At 46.2% G+C, this 19,333-nt stretch overlaps 1 protein-coding gene across 7 annotated transcripts in view; it reads right to left on the bottom strand.

Annotated features, from left to right (window-relative positions):
• LOC142579570 (uncharacterized) overlaps positions 1-19,333 on the bottom strand; it is a 303,963-nt gene that overhangs the window by 267,283 nt on the left and 17,347 nt on the right. For all 7 annotated transcript variants that reach the window (XM_075689924.1, XM_075689954.1, XM_075689963.1 and 4 more), the window contains exons 7-10: positions 18,970-19,073; positions 14,343-14,440; positions 10,057-10,126; positions 3,111-3,231 (exon numbers count right to left, since the gene is read on the bottom strand). In XM_075689924.1, coding sequence (XP_075546039.1) covers positions 3,111-3,231; positions 10,057-10,126; positions 14,343-14,440; positions 18,970-19,073 — 393 coding nt within the window. The remainder of the gene's footprint in view (positions 1-3,110; positions 3,232-10,056; positions 10,127-14,342; positions 14,441-18,969; positions 19,074-19,333) is intronic.

Raw genomic sequence — 19,333 nt, 5'->3', positions numbered from 1 at the left:
TGCAAATTTGAAAATAATTTTATATAAGCAAAAAAGCACGCAAACGAAACTGAACCCTGACCAAGGAGCCGAGCGAACCTCTTCGTGCGACGTCTTTGTTTACTAGTGTCCCAGCAGGGAAGGCGCGCAAGGCATGCCGGTCTCGCCCAGCGGCCATAACCAGCGAAGAGCAGACGCTCAGCTGATTAGTGACCAAGCTAGACCTTCGGGTGACATCAGCTGCACCAGCTCTTCGGATCTGTCAAATATTGACAGTTATGATTCCAATGAATTCAATAGCCCCGAATCGCCGTTCGCATTTGACCCACCTCCACGAGGCCCAGGACCTACGCGCTACATATCGTGCTGCAACATGAGCACCAAGGGTAGCCCTAACCACTGATTTTATATGTGCTGCTTGCTATTTAACGTGTTTTACCCCTTCTCAGGCAAGCACTTCGCATGCTCACTGTAAGACATGGAGCACGACTTTCCGCATTTGTATCCCGCAAGAACGCCGCTGACAGTCCAAAGCACAGACTGGTGCATTTGTTTACATCAGCAGGTACAGCGACCACTCACCGTTCGTTTGAGATATAATGCTAGCCGCTGATCAGTGACACCAATTAATGTCACAACATATCAAAACAGGCAGATTTTCTGCATGTAGGCACCACTGCATCATTCTGAATCGCGCTGATACGAGCGACCACACACCATCGAAAACAGCGAGCGGGAGACCGTAGTACAAGAGCGTTGTTATGCTGCCTACTTATCATTCCTCGTATTCTCCTCACTCACACAATATGTTCCGTAAAGCAGACACAGATGAAGACTTTGTGCGTATGATCATTCATTTAGAGAACACACAGTTTTCTCGCGGAACCACTGATGCCAGTATTGATACCGTTGGCAGCTGAATGAGGCGGTTGTTTATGTTGCTGTATCGAAGGGGCGTACGTTTGCTGCCCATTTGGGATACGAGGCAAGCAGTGCACCTTGGAAGCTAAATAATGAGTCTGCCTGACCATACATAGAAAGAGACCCATGTTCGTAGTCGCATTTAATTTAGGAAAATGTTGGCGAGTGCGGCTGGCAGCTTTCCGTCGAAAATGGCAACGTACTGATGTCGATAGTGCTCCATGTCATCGCTTCTCGCTTTTTATGTGTACACTGTATAAAATGAGGAATGGTTTATTTCAAATCCGTATGGTCAAAATTGAACTACAGAAGGAGTTTCTTCATCCTGATGGCTTAATTAGCTCGAGGTCAGTCGCTCAGGTCTGCTAGCAGTAGGCGCACAAACTATGCGACTGTGACATATAAGCTTAGCCTCGGCTGAATGCGATCGGCATGGGGTCAACCTGTGTGTGCAGATGGCGAGGGCTGAAGTTTGTGCAGCCAACAACGCAACACCACTTTCCTCCCATCTCTTGCCCGTCTACAGGGCACGCAACGCACGCGACAGACACTTCTCACACCGTGCAGTAGGTAGCTCACGATCGTCGACTCCTTGACGTTCTCGAAGCTGTCGTTTCCATGATCCTGGCATGCTATACATGGAACATTCCTCAGGGTGTCTACCAAGTTGGCGTTTTCAAATTCCCCGAGTTTTCCAGGTTTTCCCTGAGTACCTTTGCAAAATTCCATGAGTGACACAGAACTTGTGTCTTATGTCAAGACAGCCTGACACCACGTCGCCCAATGGTGTCACTCTCTAAGTAAGCATGTTAAAAAAAGAAAAAACAACCTAATCCAGTTTAAATACTATGCAGTAATGTTTATTTTATTCAAAATAGAAAACTAAAGGGAGGGGTAGTAAAATGCACAGCGAATAAAATATTGTCACGTGGTAGTGATGGTGAAGAAAGCAGAAAAACTGTGAATGGCAAAACTCGTGTTTTATTGAACCTGTGTCCTCAAAAGCAAGTTACACTCAAAGCACAACAATAGCGGCGAACACAGTCAGCGATCGTCGAAAAATCTGATCAGCGGGTCAAGCGCGTCGATTTTTATACATCAGTCATGCTGACAGCGGCGAATTCTTTCAATGACAAACACAGCACCGAATGGCAAGAACCTTAATAGCGAACATCGAAGCAGCTATGCCTCGCGTTGTTGCGGTGGTGGCTACGGCTACCAGTGGATCTGCGTGCGAGAGTGCCGGTTTGAGGCGGTGAAATAAAACGGCAGTGTTCACTTTGATTAATGCAGTTTCGGACTTGCGGTTGCGGCAAAAAGTCTGGAAAATCGGACAGTGAAGGGTTCTTGTGTGCAAAATTTCAGACGTTGTTATACATTGACTCTATGGGGTACGTAGTGGTGCCGCAATGCCTCTGCATTATCGGACATGTCCCAAAAATCGGGCGCCCGGAAAATCGATCGTCGACTGTACACTGCCAACTCCTCCAACTGACGACACAGCATCAAAGACAACTCGCTACAATTCCTCTCTTTTACTCGAGCCAGCATTAGGACGCCTTTTGTCTGCCTTCAATAAAATGATAGCTAATTTTCCCAACAGAAGTTAATTCCCTGAGCTTTACCTGTATTTCCAGAATATTCAAAATCCCTGAGAAGTCCCAGTTTTCCCAGCTGGTAGACACCCTGCTCCTGACGCCATACACAATGTGGCCTGTAACTAAGGAGGACGTAAAGTAGGGTGTTCGAGGCAATTAATTAAATTAATTTGTAAAAAATCTGAAACTCTCAAATCTGCTTTTTTGAGGACATCATGGAAGTGTTCTGAGGAACGTACCCAGTGAATTTCATTGACGGCCGATGCGATCAAAAAATTGCCGGAGTTGCCCTTTAACCATTCACATTACTGCTATCTGTATTGGTAGCCGTGTTAGTCAGGCAACTGTACTGCACCTTACTCATTGTAAATCGCAACATGGTAGGACTAAAAAAACATTTGTTCTACTCTGTTGCATGTACAGATTGACAGCTCCTGGCACTGAAAGGGTCGGTCATCCCTTCTTGCATCAACCACTAGTCTTTCCCACTGGCTAAAAATGGCTGAAGCTTCCACCAACAGTGGAGGTAACTTTAACTTAAGAGCATCAGAAAAATAACAGGCTACACTTCAACACATGCAGCGGACAGTGGTAAAACACGACAGTACTCACTAATGATGTTGCGCTGGGCGTTGTACGAGACTGCCATTCCCAGTGGAAATGTCTCATCTTTATTCTTCAGAGGCACCTCAGCTCTCCCGTGGCTGTCGAGCTCCCAGAGCTCCCACTGCATCTGTAACCATGGCAAAAACGATTCTGTGAGTTTGAATTATACAGTCAAACCTCGATATAACGAAGTACAACTTGCAGTGGAAAACTTTGTTAATAGTGAATTTCATTAATTCGAGGTTTTAAAGTTTCAGAAGTAAAAACAACTTCACAAATTTCCAGTGGATACTATCTTGTTAGTAAGCATTTATAAACAAATCACAAGAAGGTCAGGCCATAATAGCGTGGTTACAAGCACCAGCATGTGTGGCACAGATCGCGCTGAGAGAAATGCATCGATGTGGCTCATGGGGTCCGAGATTTGCATGTGCTGCGACACTCAACACCATAAATCTTGGATGCCATGGCTGACCACGCTTAGTGCCAGTAGCCGGCACCCTCAAATCCAAACAAAGTGTAATATGAATATCCGTCCTGAGCCAAAAAAAAAAAAAAAAGAAAGAAAAGGCAGTTTTGCCAGAAAGGCGGAGTATTGATGGCGATAGCAAAGAGGACAACCACACGAAGAAAGGTTTGCAGCTTTATCGGTGTCACATGCGCTCAAGCAAACATTAATAAAAATCACTCGATGACCACGAACGCACTGTCACAGTGCAAGCTAATGCTTCGCAACATGTCTAGAAAACTTGAGACTACGCAAGCGTCAACACTACACGCGCCAGAACCCAATGTGCATCAAGGCATCAATTGTCTGGCTTGCTCAATGCACTGGCCGTGGAGAAATTACCTCCAAGATATGGTGCTTGGCATACATATCAACGTGCACACTAGGAGGAGAGGGCATATAGGCACACGTTCCTGCCCCACCTCCCAACATGTACTTGATCACGTTATAGCGCATTATCCCTCTCCATCCCCAGTGGCGTAACTAGGTCGTCTGGCACCCGGGGCCCATAGGTATTCTGTCACCTCCCCCTCCCCCCCCACCCCCGGGTGCAGTCAAGGAAGGCGAGGATATCGACAATTTCCGGGTTTCAGCACTAGTAGAGCCACCTTGGATACTGTGCACGTCCTCCGGGTCCCCCTCTCCTTCGCTTTCTTTCCCAGAGATCGCGAATGCAGCAGGTAATGGCGGTGAGGAGTTACGGAGTCGCCATCTATCGGAAGCGCCTTGCTGGCGTAGTATGAGGGATCACGCGGCGCGCTCCTTATAGATTTTGCTGTCAGCGATCAGTGAAAACACCACGCGGGAGCTCTCCCGGACATTTCTGTAAGTACTTTCGAAACAAGAGACGGTTCTTACTGTCTAAATAACAATATTGGGCAAACTGAAAGCACAGAATCATTTACAGACGCTGTCTCTTTACCGAATACGTACAGTGAACGCCACTGTGCGCGGTCGCCGCGATGAAGTCTCCCGAACCGGCTTCTTGCGTGAAAGGTAGGCAAACGCTGAGAGCAAACTATGTGAAATATGTTCTTATAGTGTTTGTATAACTAAATGGAGCGTAATAGAATGAAGCCTCAATGCAGCGATCGCACTGCTTCGCAGCGACCGACTGCGCGTCTGCATGCTTGTCCGCGCACTGTTTCACTTTCGCCGTGGGCACATTTTCGCACCGTTCCATGAGCTTTAGGTCGCAGAATAAGAGCATTTGACAGTATAAAAGCAACCATTGTTGCGTGGGCGCTATCAAAGCTTTTCAAAAATAATTTCTTTGTAGAGACTTCGACGCCTATGTGCCGTCGCGACAATTCAAACTTTTTTTTTCTAAATTCTTGGACGTTTCAATATCATTTCTCGAGTTGCGTCGCACTATATGTTTATCGGTGTTCTCAGCGTGCGATTTCCTGCTGCTTCCTTTTTTGTAATCCAGTGCATTATTTCATAACACAAACATGACCGTATGCCATGCTTTTTTTTTTAATGTGCTTCTTACCGCTCCCTTTCCTCTCCAGTGAACTTGCCAGTATCTATAGCATCGACAAGTTCATAGACCAAACCGTCATGACATTAGTCGGGTAGCGGACTCGGGCGAGCGTCTCAGTGCGCGTTTTTCGAACATCGCAGACCCGGCGCCGTAGCAGAAATCTTCCTCGCGTCTGTGCTTGCTGCATACCCGAGTTGTAGCCGATGACTGTTTGCCAGTTTTATGTTTCGCGAGCCAAGCTTCATGCAGCTTCCTGTCCTGCGGCTACGTATGAATAAGGCTGACACCAGGCTCCGTTGCGTACGTCCGGCACTGCTGCACTGAGCAGTAGCCTACCATGTTGCGCGCCTTCAAAGGCAGCCACTACCTATTCTAGTGTTTTCAATCGTTTTCAAATTCAGGGGTGCGATCAACAGACTTTCAGATATAACAGACCATATTTGAACCTTAGTTTGCTCTACCTATTTTATTAATGCAACAAAGTTCAGTTTTAATGGACCGCGCTACGACGAACTATCGGCTACAGTGGACGAAATTAGCAGCAAATTTTGCCAAAATCGGGCGTATAATACGGACTTTTGCCGTGTTGACATGGGCTGGCAACTGACTTGCGGGGGTCAGCCAATGATCACGGCTCAATATCGTGCATGCGGGAAAGGAAGGCAGGACAGAAACCCATCGTCGTCTTTCGCGTGCGAAGCGTGGAGGGGGGGGGGAGTACTACACCAGTGGCTGCTGCTTACAGCTCAGCCAAGCAAGTGCCGTATATTCAAAGCGATCTGCAATGTGGACAAAGTGCACCCATTGCCGGTAGCTTCGTATGCACTGTGCTTTCAACGTTTAGTTCGTGTTGAAGCGAGAGACAACGCCAAGGTCCATTCGCCTGCTGTTTCGACTGTGCTTCCTCACGCCAACATTTTGACAGCGACTTTCCGCGGTGATCGAGCAAGACATGTTCATGTTTACCTGCGTGAGCGTGACACCATGCTTGTCAGTTTAGTTAGTAAGCAAATGTTTACAACTTTACACGGCCGATAAAACTACTATCCTTACTTCGCATAGCTATCTACTAATTTGCTATCACAATCAATGCTTTGCCTTTCGGGCAAAACTGGAACTCTTCTTTTTTGGTGTTGGTGTTTTTGGTGTTTGTCCCTCACTTTTTGTAATAACGTCGTTACACATCACGATCGAAGTTTTGAAAGTAAGGCGTTTCGTATATTACAGATTTCGGTTTCGTTATCAGGGTCCGTTGTAATGAGAGTCAACTGTGTGTGCGTGCGTGTGTTATGCAAATGAACTGCCCCCTTACATTTGAGTAAGTGCTTAATAGTACAGTCGAACCCGGCTACATCGAACTCGCAAAAAGATGCCTATCAGTTCGACGTAGAGCATAATTCGATATAAGCCTGCTAAATAATTGGATGTCATAATAGCACATACCATTTATAAAATCACTGTATTGATGAAACTAGCTAGTTTCGCACAACTTAGTCCTGCATTTACTTCTGCTTGGCCAAGTTCACTGCCTGCGACGCACACACTTCCCCACACTGTCTAAGGAGTCGGAGCAGCTGAGGCTGCAACTTTCGGCATTCGCGCAGAAGCACCGGACTAGAGCGAGTGCACCAATCACTTCGGAGGATGTGGGCAAAAAGGACAGTCATTGCTTTCTTCATTGTGCCCACTTTCATTTGTGCTCGGTACGATGTCGGCAATGTAGTCTTCGTTTTCGGGCTCTCCCATGGTCGCGACACCATCATCTGCACTCACAAACTCGTCCACCATTGATTCGTCAACAGCTTCCGCAAATTCTGACAGCTCGCTCCAAACTTCGGCAACACCGGCAACGGCTTCGTCGCATTCATCAGAATTTACAGTCATCACCAAGCACGTGGAAACCAGCACGTATTAAGAACCACTTGTACACGGCCGTGTGTATGCGTCGGGCGCCACGGCCACCAGGTCGGGAGTTTGGCAGCTTTAGCCCTAATCGTGCCAAGAGTGCTCCTCGGAATCTTGCACGCTGCAGGGACATCCAACTTCTCATCGCGTCCGACCCGATTCATGATTTCGAGCTTCACAATGAAAGGCGAATTCTGCCACTTCATCACGGCAACACTGCGGGATAAGGCCCACAAGACGCAAACACAATGAACCAGAAAAGCAGTGAGACAACTCGCACTTTCGCAATCTTGCACGACAAGTGCACAAGCGCCTCTGATTGGCTGTCTGAAGAAGCGCTGCGGGCAGGCCAGGATCATATTTTGCGGGGGGGGGGGGGGGTTGTTTTTGGATGCCGGTTGTTGTCAGGGTAGCGACGCTTTAGGCCTAAGGCTTTACGAAGCTGCCTGTCGCACGTGGAGGGACACAACCTGGTGGACCGTGGCATTGAGGGGTTGCAATTTGCTTCCCTCATTCTATTTCGCCTCGCACGAATTGAAATTACTCGTTCGACTCAAGGAAGCGAGCTTCGTTCACATGAACTTAGCATCTGAGTAGCTGCCCGATCTTTTGCTAGCCGAGTTGAACATCGTACCACGTGGGCGATGCGCATGCATAATTCCTCTCCCTTGCACTACTTTAGTGTTTGCCGAGTGTGTTGAATGTACGCAGCGTGATTGGAGTCACCCCTGGCTTGCTGTCACCTGCATATCGTCTGCGCTGCTGCCCCGGACTACAATCGAGCCACCCCGGGCGATGGTGATGCTGTGGCCAGTTCGGCGCAGCGACTTCGGCGGCCTCCTGTATCCAGCTCACAACCCTCGGCGGCGGACAAAAGAGCCGGCGGTCACCGACAGCTACTGCGGCTCTCGCCAGCAGGGTGCGTCGGCGCTTGCTCGCACCGACTACTGCGTCGTCGTCTCCGGAGTCCTGGCCTGGAATCGTGCCGTCGAGTATACAAAGCTGCTGCTGTGACCGGCGGACGCCAGCGGTGTACCCAGGGAGAATGTCGGCTCGCATGCTATGGACAGCGTGTGGACATTTCTTCGGCGCGGCCTCTGTTGCATGTGCTACCTTGTTCGCGAAGCACGCATTGATGTTAGACCGAGTGACATGTTTCGCCGGAATATGTAGTGATTTAAGGTTGGGGGGATGTGGGGATGCGCGACTCTCACGCATCCCCTGATATGCTGTTTTCCCGCACGGCTCGCGTGGCCTGGCACCCGCGGCGGTCGGAGTGGTACAAGCGCGGTGCGAGAGATGGCGCGAGTGTCGCGCCACGGCGGGGTTACTCGGGCGCCGAGAGACAAGGCGCTTCCTCTTTGGGTTCGGGAAGCAAGCGGGACGGACATCTGCCGTGCTGTGCGTGCGCCGACCCATGCTTCTGCGAGACTGTCTCGCGTGGCCGACTTCGAACGCGCCACCGTTGGCGTGACCGTACACGCGAACGACCAGGCGTTGGGATCCAGCATGGGGCGAACATATTCGCTCGCTATGCGGTCACGGTGAGTCGGACTTCTAGATTTGTCGCGCGCCCATCGGCATGTTTTGTGGATAGCAACTCGGCTAGCAGGCATTGATCTATGAAAGGTGCAATAAATGCCCTTGTGATTGTTTGCACTACTGTGTTGTCGTTCCTTTGTCCCAAGAGTACGAAGGAGAGACCCCACAATGTTTATTTAGAACACTGCAGGTGTTTCAATTCTTTTTGTCGATTTTTTCAGAAACCAATTTTCACATTTCTCTTATACACCAACAAGCATAATTACATTGACACGCATACATCTTTATCTGTATCTGGTGACCATATTTCACCAGGCCACAAATGTTAAGATGTTATCGCTCGGCGCAGGATGCGCCTGCATGTATAGGAAATTTCGTGAATATTACCGATGGTTTTATTCGTTGTCCATTGTTGAAGAACCTTGTACAATCTGATTGCATACGTGACACAAATTCTGTAGTAGTTTCTGAAAGGTGCATGGGAACCAGTAAATAAGCTGGACTTTCAATGACTGATGTATAAACGACGACATGCTCGACCTGCAGATCAGATTTTCGATGATCACAGACTTTGCTTACCACTATCGTTGCGATTGAGTGTTACTTGTATTGCTGGGCACAAGTTAACCCTATAAAGAGTTAAATTTGTAACTCCCAGTTTTGACCCTGCATCCTTCTTCACCTTTACTAGAATGTGACAATATTTCTAATACAGATTTTTCAATAATAGTTTGCACGCCTAATTCCTACACAGTTGTGCAACGTGCAACCAAAAATAATATCGTACGACAGCTTTTGATACGATATGGCCTGATCATGCAGGTGTTTGCAAAGCGATCTTGTAGACAGATGACGACGTGAGCGGAAGCGCCGATGTCAATATTTTGTGCACTATTGTTACATAGAAGGTAAAAATAAAACTGTTGCAGCAGGCGTACATTCATTATACAAACATGTTTTTTATATCTAAAAGAGCATACAAATCACTAACTTACTGTTTCAAGCTCAGTTTACAGCAGGCTGTTTTAGGCCAGACTTGGACGGTTGACGACAAAATGGTCAAGCAATAGTGCACCACAGCCAAGGGCCGAGCGTCAGCGAATCAGAACTCATGTGCCGTGGTTGTATGCAATTTTCCTCCAACCAACGCAAAGCGACACTTTCGCTTATCGGCACGTGAAGCGACACTTTTGCTTGTCGGCACCTGCTGAAGCGTGCCAATGCATGCCAGTGGTGGGCCTTTAGACACATTCACTTCTCTTTTCTTTATTTTATCACCACACACTGTGCTTTACAATATTCCTTTACTCTCCACAAATCCCCTCAGAAAATTTCTGATGGCATTTTAGCAAGAGCAGGCCTTCATTATACCCATAACCACTGTAGTTTGGTGAATGTAAGTTTTCAAGATGTAATAAATTTGGAACTGCTCCAGGTGAAAATAAAGGGAAAAGTTTTCTTTTATACAAAATAAAGGGCCTAAGGCAAAAGTATATGGCTCCACTGCCCACCTTGTCAGCAGATTTGCAGCCAAAAACTGCAGATTCAATAGAGTTTCTGGACATGCACATGAGGATGCCCCTGGAAAGAAAAGAAAAACAAGGAGAAAAAAAAGGATTGAATCACAGGCTCAAGTAAGGCTCAGATTGAAATGTATCATCCCACAGGCAGAATTAGAGATTGCTGCAGTCAAGTTTCATTGTACAGTCAACGACCGATTATTCCCACCGATAATTTGGACATGCTTGATTATTCGGACAGCTCCATGGTACCACCACTAGCCCTATAGGCATGTATAAGGACGACCAAAATTTCAGACACCTTACAATGCGTCGTACGATAATTCCGACTTTGACTGCACGACCGTGTGTTAATATGGAAACTGAGTCAAGCAGAAATAATTATATTTTCATACTGACACACTATCGGCATGGTGGTATGATGATGTGTGGTGTTTTATGGCGCAAGGGCCAGGTTTGGCCAAAGAGCACCAGGCATGGTGGTAGTCCGCGTCATCAACACTCTGCAAAAACCAAAACTCCCGATGCCTAGTCAATCTAGTAGTTGACGATGAGAATTCGGTGCATACTGTATATACTCGGCCGAACGAGATTTTTTTTCTTTCTTCTCGCGAGTACATTATGCGCAATAAAACAGCTTCTTCCATATCAGTAATGAATAATATTGTTAATATCGGCAAATTTGCGACAATAACGTAGCCACGTCCACTTTGAGGGGACAGAAACAGAGATGGGCGCACTTAGCTGCCAGTGACATTGAAACACATGGCGGGCACGCCGCGGAAACTGCGGCATTTGTCTTCGCTACTATCCTAATACGGCATGTTTCCACTAAAGGTGGGCGAATATCTTAGCTGTGTTACAAGCGTGGGTGTATATACAGTCGATCCCAGATATATCGAACCCGGATATATCGAATTATTGCCTATATCGAACAGTTGAAAAATCCCCTTGGGAATCCCATGCAATGATATCATTCGCGTATATAGAACTCCCGTGCACCGGCATATCTATGTATTGAACGCCGTGCTGAGCTGCGGCCCGGCAAGTGCGCAAAAGTCGTTGGTCGCCGTGGCGTTCAGAATTCCTCGCAACACCTCAAGTAGGATCCTCAAGAACAAAGCCGATGTTAAGCTGAAGGCTGTGCAGTCCAGTCGCCCTGGAGCGTGCCGTGTGCGCGTCCCAACCTTTGACAAGCTCGAGAAGGCATAGTACGCCTGGTTTTTGGAGACACGTGCCAAGAACATACCTGTTGATGGCCCAGTGCTCATGGAGAAGGCCAAATGGTTTGCTGTGGCCTTCGGAGAAGAAAGCTTCACTGGTGGCACTGGTTGGTAACAGCGATTTAAGAGTCGCTACAGCATCGTCAGAAAGACCCTTTCGGGCGAAAGCGAGGTGACTAGCACAAGTCACATAGAGAAGTGGTTGTCTGAAGAGTGGCCAAATATTTCCGACAGCTTTTCACCGTTACAAATATTCAACACAGATGAGACGGTACTGTTTTGGCAAATGCTGCCAAACAAGACTCTGCATCTGAAGGGCACTGCATGCCATGGTGGAAAGAACAGCAAAGTGCACGTATCGATTTTGCTTGTTGTAAATATGGATAGGTCATGCAAACTACGGCCGTTTGTTATCGGAAAAAGCAGGTCGCCACGCTGCTTTAAGAACGCAAAAGGCCTCCCGGTTCGATATGCATCCAATAAGAAAGCTTGAATGAAACGTGATTTTTTTCGTTGAGTGGCTACAGGCATGAGATGCCGAACTGGAGAAGTCTGGCTGCAAAGTTTGTCTTCTTGACAAATGCTTGGCCCATCACTTCGTCTGCCCATTAAAGCAGATCACCCTAAAGTTTCTGCCGCCAAACACAACAGCAAAACATCAGCCTCTCGACCAAGGCATTGTGAAAGCGTTTAAGGCTGGGTACAGACAACTGGTGCAGAGGCTCCTAATCAACCTTCAATTAGGAATCGAACTTAAGGTGGGCCTCCTCGGAGCCATTCAAATGCTGGCTGGTGCTTGGAATGACGTGAAGAAAAGCACAATTGTCAACTGCTTCCGCAAAGCAGGCTTTGTTGTAGCTGCAGACAACGGGTGTCTTGACAGTGAAGACGATGACACTGGATGCCTGGACAGCGAATTTCGCGAGCTCTCGGCATTCCCAGGCGGCGTTACATCACGCGGTTTCCTGAGCACTGACGACTGCGTGCAAGCTGTAGCGGATCGATTGTGGCTGACATCATGGGTGACAAGGACGCAGACTCGAGCAGCGGCGAAGGTTCCGACGAAGAGGACCAACTACCATGCACTGCAGCTGAACTTGCATCAGCTTTCAGCATCATTCGCCACTGTTGTGGCACAATGGAAAGAGCTGGCCTTTCTTATTCAGACACTGTCAACAAGCTTGAGGACAGCTTAATGAACTTGATGGTGCAGAAGAAAAAGCAAACAAAGGTCACAGATTTTTTTCTTCTGAAATAAAGTGCTCTGGTCATCGCGCAGTGTTTTTGTTTTTTTTACTCGCCTTGGAGGCACAAATCGGTAAGTTCCCGTTAGTCACGACATCGGGAAACTGCCTTGAGATGTGTGAATTTGTTAGAGAAGCTTTTGACATGCATATTTTATATTTCGAATTATCGATATATCAAACTATTTCACGATCCCCTTCGAGGTCGATATATTCGGGATTGACTGTATAGGTTACACTTCTAACGTATCAGTGTAAACGTGGCTACTATCATTGCCGCTCGCGATTTGTCGCGTGCCCACAAGTGCAGACGAAAAGAATCAAAAGGTGCCTTTTTTTGTTGTCGTTGTTGACCAAAACCATTATGAAGCCTACAAATAATAAAGCCAAGGCAAGTTTGGTTGTAGCTTTCTTTTTCATGGAAGCGCGGAAAGTGATGAAAGGAATGGAATTGGGCATCTGCTTAAGAATGTTTGGTGCATGCAGACCGCTTGGTATGTCTTCGAGAGTCATTCACATAGCATTCGACAGATAGTAAGTGCAACGATCATTAGCTAGACTTGGCACACGACATATCGCTGCGACAAGTTTGGGGTGCAATCATTACAAGGGAAAGAAAATAGTCAAATTTCAACGACAAAATTCAGGGATGCAATTATTATGCAAGTAAGATCATTATGCAAGTAAATACTCAACATTGACGGTACTTTTGTCTATCTGAATCAACAGCATGACAATGGTTGAGATACAGGCTGCAATGGTTTTGTAGCATTTCTTTCCACTCAATTCTATGCCACTTTTATCATCCACTGTTCATGGCCAGCTGATCCAGTTGATAATATGTTGGGAATGTCCCTCTGGCCATTGACAAAGCGTGAAAACCGAGAGCATAAAAGAAATTGCTAGAAAATCGTAGCCACAGAATGTCTAGGCCAAAGGAAAGCATATGTGCGTGCAGCACCATGCATTGGCAAACTTGGGTCGTATTCTTCGACGATTACTTTCCAAAGATACTTTCATTTTCACGATATATGACGTCACTAGCACCAGACACGCCGATAAATTGCAATGCTTCCGCACTGTGATAAGGTAGCGTGCTTGGCACCATGCGAAGAATGATGTCACTCGTAGACACCAACACATTTTGCACTACATTGGTCCCAGATACCAAATACACAGGAGCAGTATTCTTGAGCGATCACTTTAGATACTGCTATAACTTTCACGAAACTCGGCCTCATACTTGAGGAAGTATGTGGCCAACAGCATTCCTGGCACCGTGCGCAGATAGTGAGCTTGACACAGTACCAGAAATGCTGCTAGCGGATTACACCGACGCATTCGGTGCCGAGTAACGCAAAATCTTGCGAAAGTGACAGCATCTCCAAAAGTTATTGGCCGAGAATACAGCTCTAGATTATAGTTAAGCACAAAGGGAAACAACAGCAACCTTCGCAAAAACGTGCTGTCACTATTTTGAGATGGCAATGGCACTGCATCTGACAACTGACGGTAGGCTGTTGCCAAGACTGCTAACACTGTTTTGATTTCATATCCGACTGAAACGTGCAGGCAATCTTTTAACCCATTTTTACGAAAAGATGCGTGTTAGATTCGGGTAAACATGGTAGAAGTCAGCAGGCTAGCCAAAACTTTGAAATTTATTTGAATCATCCAGATTCAGTGTTGTAGACAACACTGTGACATAGGTATTGCAGACTGGTGCAACTGAACATGCCATCATTTATATTATGATTTGCAAGAAAGCATATGCACATCTGCGTTCAGAACAAGCTTAGGAGGTGCTCACCAATCTGGCTGATGGTAAAGCCAAAAACGTTCCTTTGGGTGCTCCCCCGTCTGCAGGCATGGTTCTCCAAAATCAGTGTAGACAACTGGAGATGTTTTCTGTACATATAAAAGGAGCATTGTCATGACAAGGAATAAGAAAATTTCAATCATTGCCTCGAGCATATGTGAAAGCACACCTTGTAGAAACTTTGGAGATGAACTCTCTTTTTCTCCTTTGAAAATTTTTGAAGGGTGTGTGAATATAAAAATTTTCAAATACGAATCGAATATTGAATTATGATATGCACGTGCACTTATTAACAAGTTGGGTTAATTTGTTATGTTGGAACATTGCAATTGCATTGCTAATGTTAAAAGATTAGACTAGCAACTTGGTAAATTCATTAATTCCCACTAGCTGTCCTCGCCAGCCTGCACCTTAGTATACCGCATCAAATGCCCATAAACTCGGGGACATTTGACCTTATGCCAGTCATCACTCATCGTACTTGCACTGCCAAGCAATAAGCGAAGAATTGGGGATGGTGCTGCAAAAAGAAATGAAGAAGAAATGAAAGGAAAAGACAAACTCGCTGTCGACAAACTCGTGCCCCTTGCAACCGAGAGGCTGGCTTTCGAGCACAGTTTAGACGTTTAGTGGCTAAGTGGGCTTTACCGGCGAAATTTCGCTAGTAGCACGAAATCATCACAAAATTCTGCACGAAATCACCTCAATATTCTCAGATTAGATAAAAGCAAATGCTAAGAACCGTCTTTGCTTCTGCGCAGCCTGCAATATATTCAATTTGATTCAAATATTCGAACATTTTCGAATATCTATTTTTCTAATTGAATATGAACATTAAAAATATAAAATATTCAAAATATTCAAACTTTTTGAACATTCACACACCCCTAAAATTTTTGCTTGGTGAGCATTTCTGCAGCTAAAAATATTAAAGCAAAAACATGGGCACGCCTTCAAGACCTTAAATACGAATTAAATTAATTTTATTAAACTTATATTTGATATGCACATTTGACATTCAGAACTTTAATACATGCTGCTGAGGGAAGAGTAATTTACAAGTGCGACAATTACTGGAGTGCCCACAACGTAAAGACACAAGTTGCAGTCATCTGTTTTAGAGATGCACTACTATAAGCAAGAACTGTATCTACCTTACAACATTTGCTTTACACCAAGAGAGAAAATAGTAGCAGAGAAGTCACCTCCTACAGACAGGGTGGCATGTGCGATTCAGAAATTGTGCACTGCACTGGAGTTTTTCCAGAAGTCATGTTCTGCCAACTGCTACCATCTCCTCTGAAACAGAGGGCTGCACAAAGGAGCACCACACACCCACAAATATGTAGCGCCAACACAGCAGTGTGAAGAGCCAGCATTAGTGAATTTCGTAGAAAAAGGCAATAAAATCAGCCAATCTGCATCTTCTGTCATCTTGAAATACAATGCAATTACCTGAATATTACTAGTGCAATTATTAATTTATTAACTATCAATATATTCAGACAATTTTGTGACCCCGTCCGTGTACAAAAAAATCAGTCAGCAACTCTGTTTACTTTCTGCACATAAACTGAAGCGCCAAAGAGCGACAATGCGACTGCTTTTGGTCACCTAGGCTAGACTAGGTAAACCCTGTGCGCACTCTCGCCGAGGCCCAGCATGCCGCAGCCACGGCATTTCCTTTTCTGTTTTTTCCTCCATTCCTTGATCATTCATTCACTCCACGTCTTCTTCTCCTGAGCATCACCCTCGTCGCTTCCCCATTGGCCGGCGCACCTTGTTGATAAGCGCGCTTTGCTGCCTCGCTTGCCTGAGGCATTTTCAGCATGTCTACCAAGTTGACATCTCTAAATTCCCTGAGTTTTCCAGGTTTTCCCTGAGCACTTTCGCAAAATTCCCTGAATGAACCAGAACTTTGTTTTATGTCAAGGCAGGCTGACACCATGTTGCTCGATGCTGTCACTCTCTAGTAAGCACGTTGAAACAAAAAAATGACTTAATCCAGCTTGAATAGTATGGAGTAATATCTATTTAAAAAGAAAACAGAGGGAAAGTGTTAGTAAAATGCACAGCAAAAAAAACCGTAAAACCCATTCCGAATTGAGACAAACCTTTTCAAATACGAATGAAAAGGAGATGCATACATGAGTAAATATTTTTGAATATGAGCTATTTCTATCAACTGATAGCAAGCTCATAGGTATGAGGCCTGAGCTTTGTCACAACTAAGATTCTCAGCAGCTGCAAAGTCAACCTCAACTGCCCTGACATACTCTCAGCCCGTACACAACATCTCAGTGTTGGGTTTCACTGCTTTGAAGAACTTATTTTGGTTTGAATGAGGAACACCTGCATTTCGGCGTCAGCCAACACTTTGTTTTTTGCGCTCAAGCTCCTTCAAAGAGGCGGCAGCCCGCTTCGTTTCTCTTTAATTCCTCAGTGCGTCGATCCTTTCTGTTCTCATCCTCCTTCTGCCATGCGTTCACCCCATGGATCCTTTGAAGCATCCTCTTGGTCAGTTGTACAGTCAACGTCCAATTTTTCGGACTCCCTAGGTACCGTGAAAACATCTGAAAAATCGGGCGGTCCGAAAAAAATGAATGCATGTCTTTAACTGCCCTCAAGGACTAAAATTGGCACAGGCACGTCCGAAAAGGCTCTTAAGGCCTGCCAGTACGCTCATTAGGCATATCAGTGCTCATACTGTGCCAGGAGACGGGGGTGCACACATGTATAATTAAGGAATACATACTGTGTCCTGTGAGAATTGCCCCTTCTCACGCTTGTTATTCTTCACCGCGTGACATTCCTGTACTAAGGCAAAGCTAACTTTTGGAGACTGGCATTACGCAACACGCTGTACTCTGCGAACTTCGAAGCCAATCGCGAGGATTACAAAGGCGGAGTCGGTGCCATTGCTGACAGCGGCGAATTCTTTCAATGAACAACAGCACCGCACGGCAAGAAGCTTAATATCGAACGTCGAAGCAGCTAGGCCTAACGTTGCCGCAGTGGTGACTACAGCTGCCAGCAAATCTGCGTGCGAGAGTGCCGGTTCGAGGCGGTGAGGTAATTAAAACAGCAGCGGTGGTGGCGTTGATTAATGCCACCTCACACCTGGGGGTTGGAGCAAAAAGTCTGGAAAATTGGACAGTGAAGGGTTCTTGTGTGCGAAATTTCAGACGTTCTGATACACTGACTCTATGGGGCACCTGGTGGTGTCGCGAAGCCAACCAATTTATCGGCCATCCGGTAAGTCGGTCGTTGACTGTACACTGGCAACTTCTCCAGCCGATGACATGGCGTCAAAGACAATTGGTTACGATTCCTGTCTGTTATTCGAGCCAACATTACCACAACTTTCATTCCCTTTCAATAAAATTACAACCAATTTTCCCTGGTAGAAGCACAAATTCCCCGAGTTTTCCCTCAGTTTTTCCAGACGACTCAAAATCCGTGAGAATTCCCCGTTTTCCCGGTTGGTAGACACCCTGGAAGAGCAGCAGAGAAGAGGATTTGCTTTCCCGCCAGCTTGCTGGATGGCGCTAATTACCTCTGCCACCGAAGCAGCGGAGTTGCCGAGACTTGACAGGGCCTCCATTACTGCTGCTTCCCTCTGCGTGCTCACATGTTTTTTCCTTCGTCTGCTGACAGATCGGCACTGTGCTTACCTTCTTCGTCCTGCATTCTTAATGCGAGTCATGTCTTATCAAGATGACAAAGTCAATGCCGCTGATCATAATCATGTTGGTGTGCTTCGTTTTGTTGCGGCATCACCGCATTCAAAAGACAAGGAGAATGATATACTGGGTGTCGCCTTCGCGTCCTTGTATTCAGGATCTGTCTTGTTGTACAGAATTGGATATGGCACACTGTCTCCTACAACCTTTTCATCAGGACGTCTCAGTTTAGACGGGTCATTGTAAAAAAACAAGCACAAACGAGACCAACCAAAACAAGTGCAAGCTAGAGCTGACGCAAACAGACGATAGTACGAAACAAGCGGTCCACCTGAACCAGACGCAAGTAGGAATAGAGCGGTCGGGTGGGTCTGCATAATAAGTTTTCTGTGCGTACATCACTGTAGGGGCCACTCTTATTGGTCTCCTCCGCTCACGGCTCGCTTGCCGTCGGGGCGAATCACAAAAAAATCGGCCCAGGAACAATCCCTCCTGCAGCACGTGTTTTGTCACTCGTGTGGCTGGGGCATTACGGCGCAACGCAAAAACGGCAACCTTGCCATTTGAGAGAGAATAAAATTTCTGACATTTTTTTCTTTTTTTCCTTCGAGTGCGGCGTTGAGGGGTTCCTCTTAAGCCTTTCTTCTATGGCAGGGGCCGCGCAATGCTGATCGGAGGTGCCACCGCGTGATTTGGTGCACTGCTGAGTGCATTATCGGAGCGCAGTATGTTCGACTTAACCCTCGCAAACGCTTGTGCGTTCGAATTACCAGGCGTTTTCGCCCATTGGAATACACACAAATTTGACAGGACCACAGTGCCAATTCGAATAAACCGAAACTTCGAATTGAGCATATTTGAATTAATGAGATTCAACTGCATTGCATTTATAGGGTTGTTACGAAAAGACAAAGGTTCTTTAAATTATCACTCACCGTGAATGCGACAATCACAAGGTTTGCCTGGGAATCTGTTGTGCGGGTTGCTGGACCATAAACAACAGCAAAGACAGTCGGGGCCAACCAACACACACTTAGAACTGAAAAAAAGAGTAATAAATAAGACAGAAATAAGTTCAGAACAATAAAAGAAATCCTCATGCATGTCTGACATGCACCATCTTTAAAGCTACTTTGAAGTATGCAACAACATGAGCTCCACCATAACTAAGAATTATAGACATCAACAACCAGTATCACTAGAGGCCACAAGCTAGAAAAAGGTGATGTTTCTATGGGAAAGTGCCTTTTTTTCCTGAATAACTTATGACAAATGCTGTCATTCAAAAATGTCCACAGG

The sequence above is a fragment of the Dermacentor variabilis genome, chromosome 1 (genome assembly GCF_050947875.1).
Source record: "Dermacentor variabilis isolate Ectoservices chromosome 1, ASM5094787v1, whole genome shotgun sequence".
In the NCBI taxonomy this organism is placed as follows: Eukaryota; Metazoa; Arthropoda; class Arachnida; order Ixodida; family Ixodidae; genus Dermacentor; species Dermacentor variabilis.
This window is presented reverse-complemented; position numbering and strand designations above follow the sequence as displayed.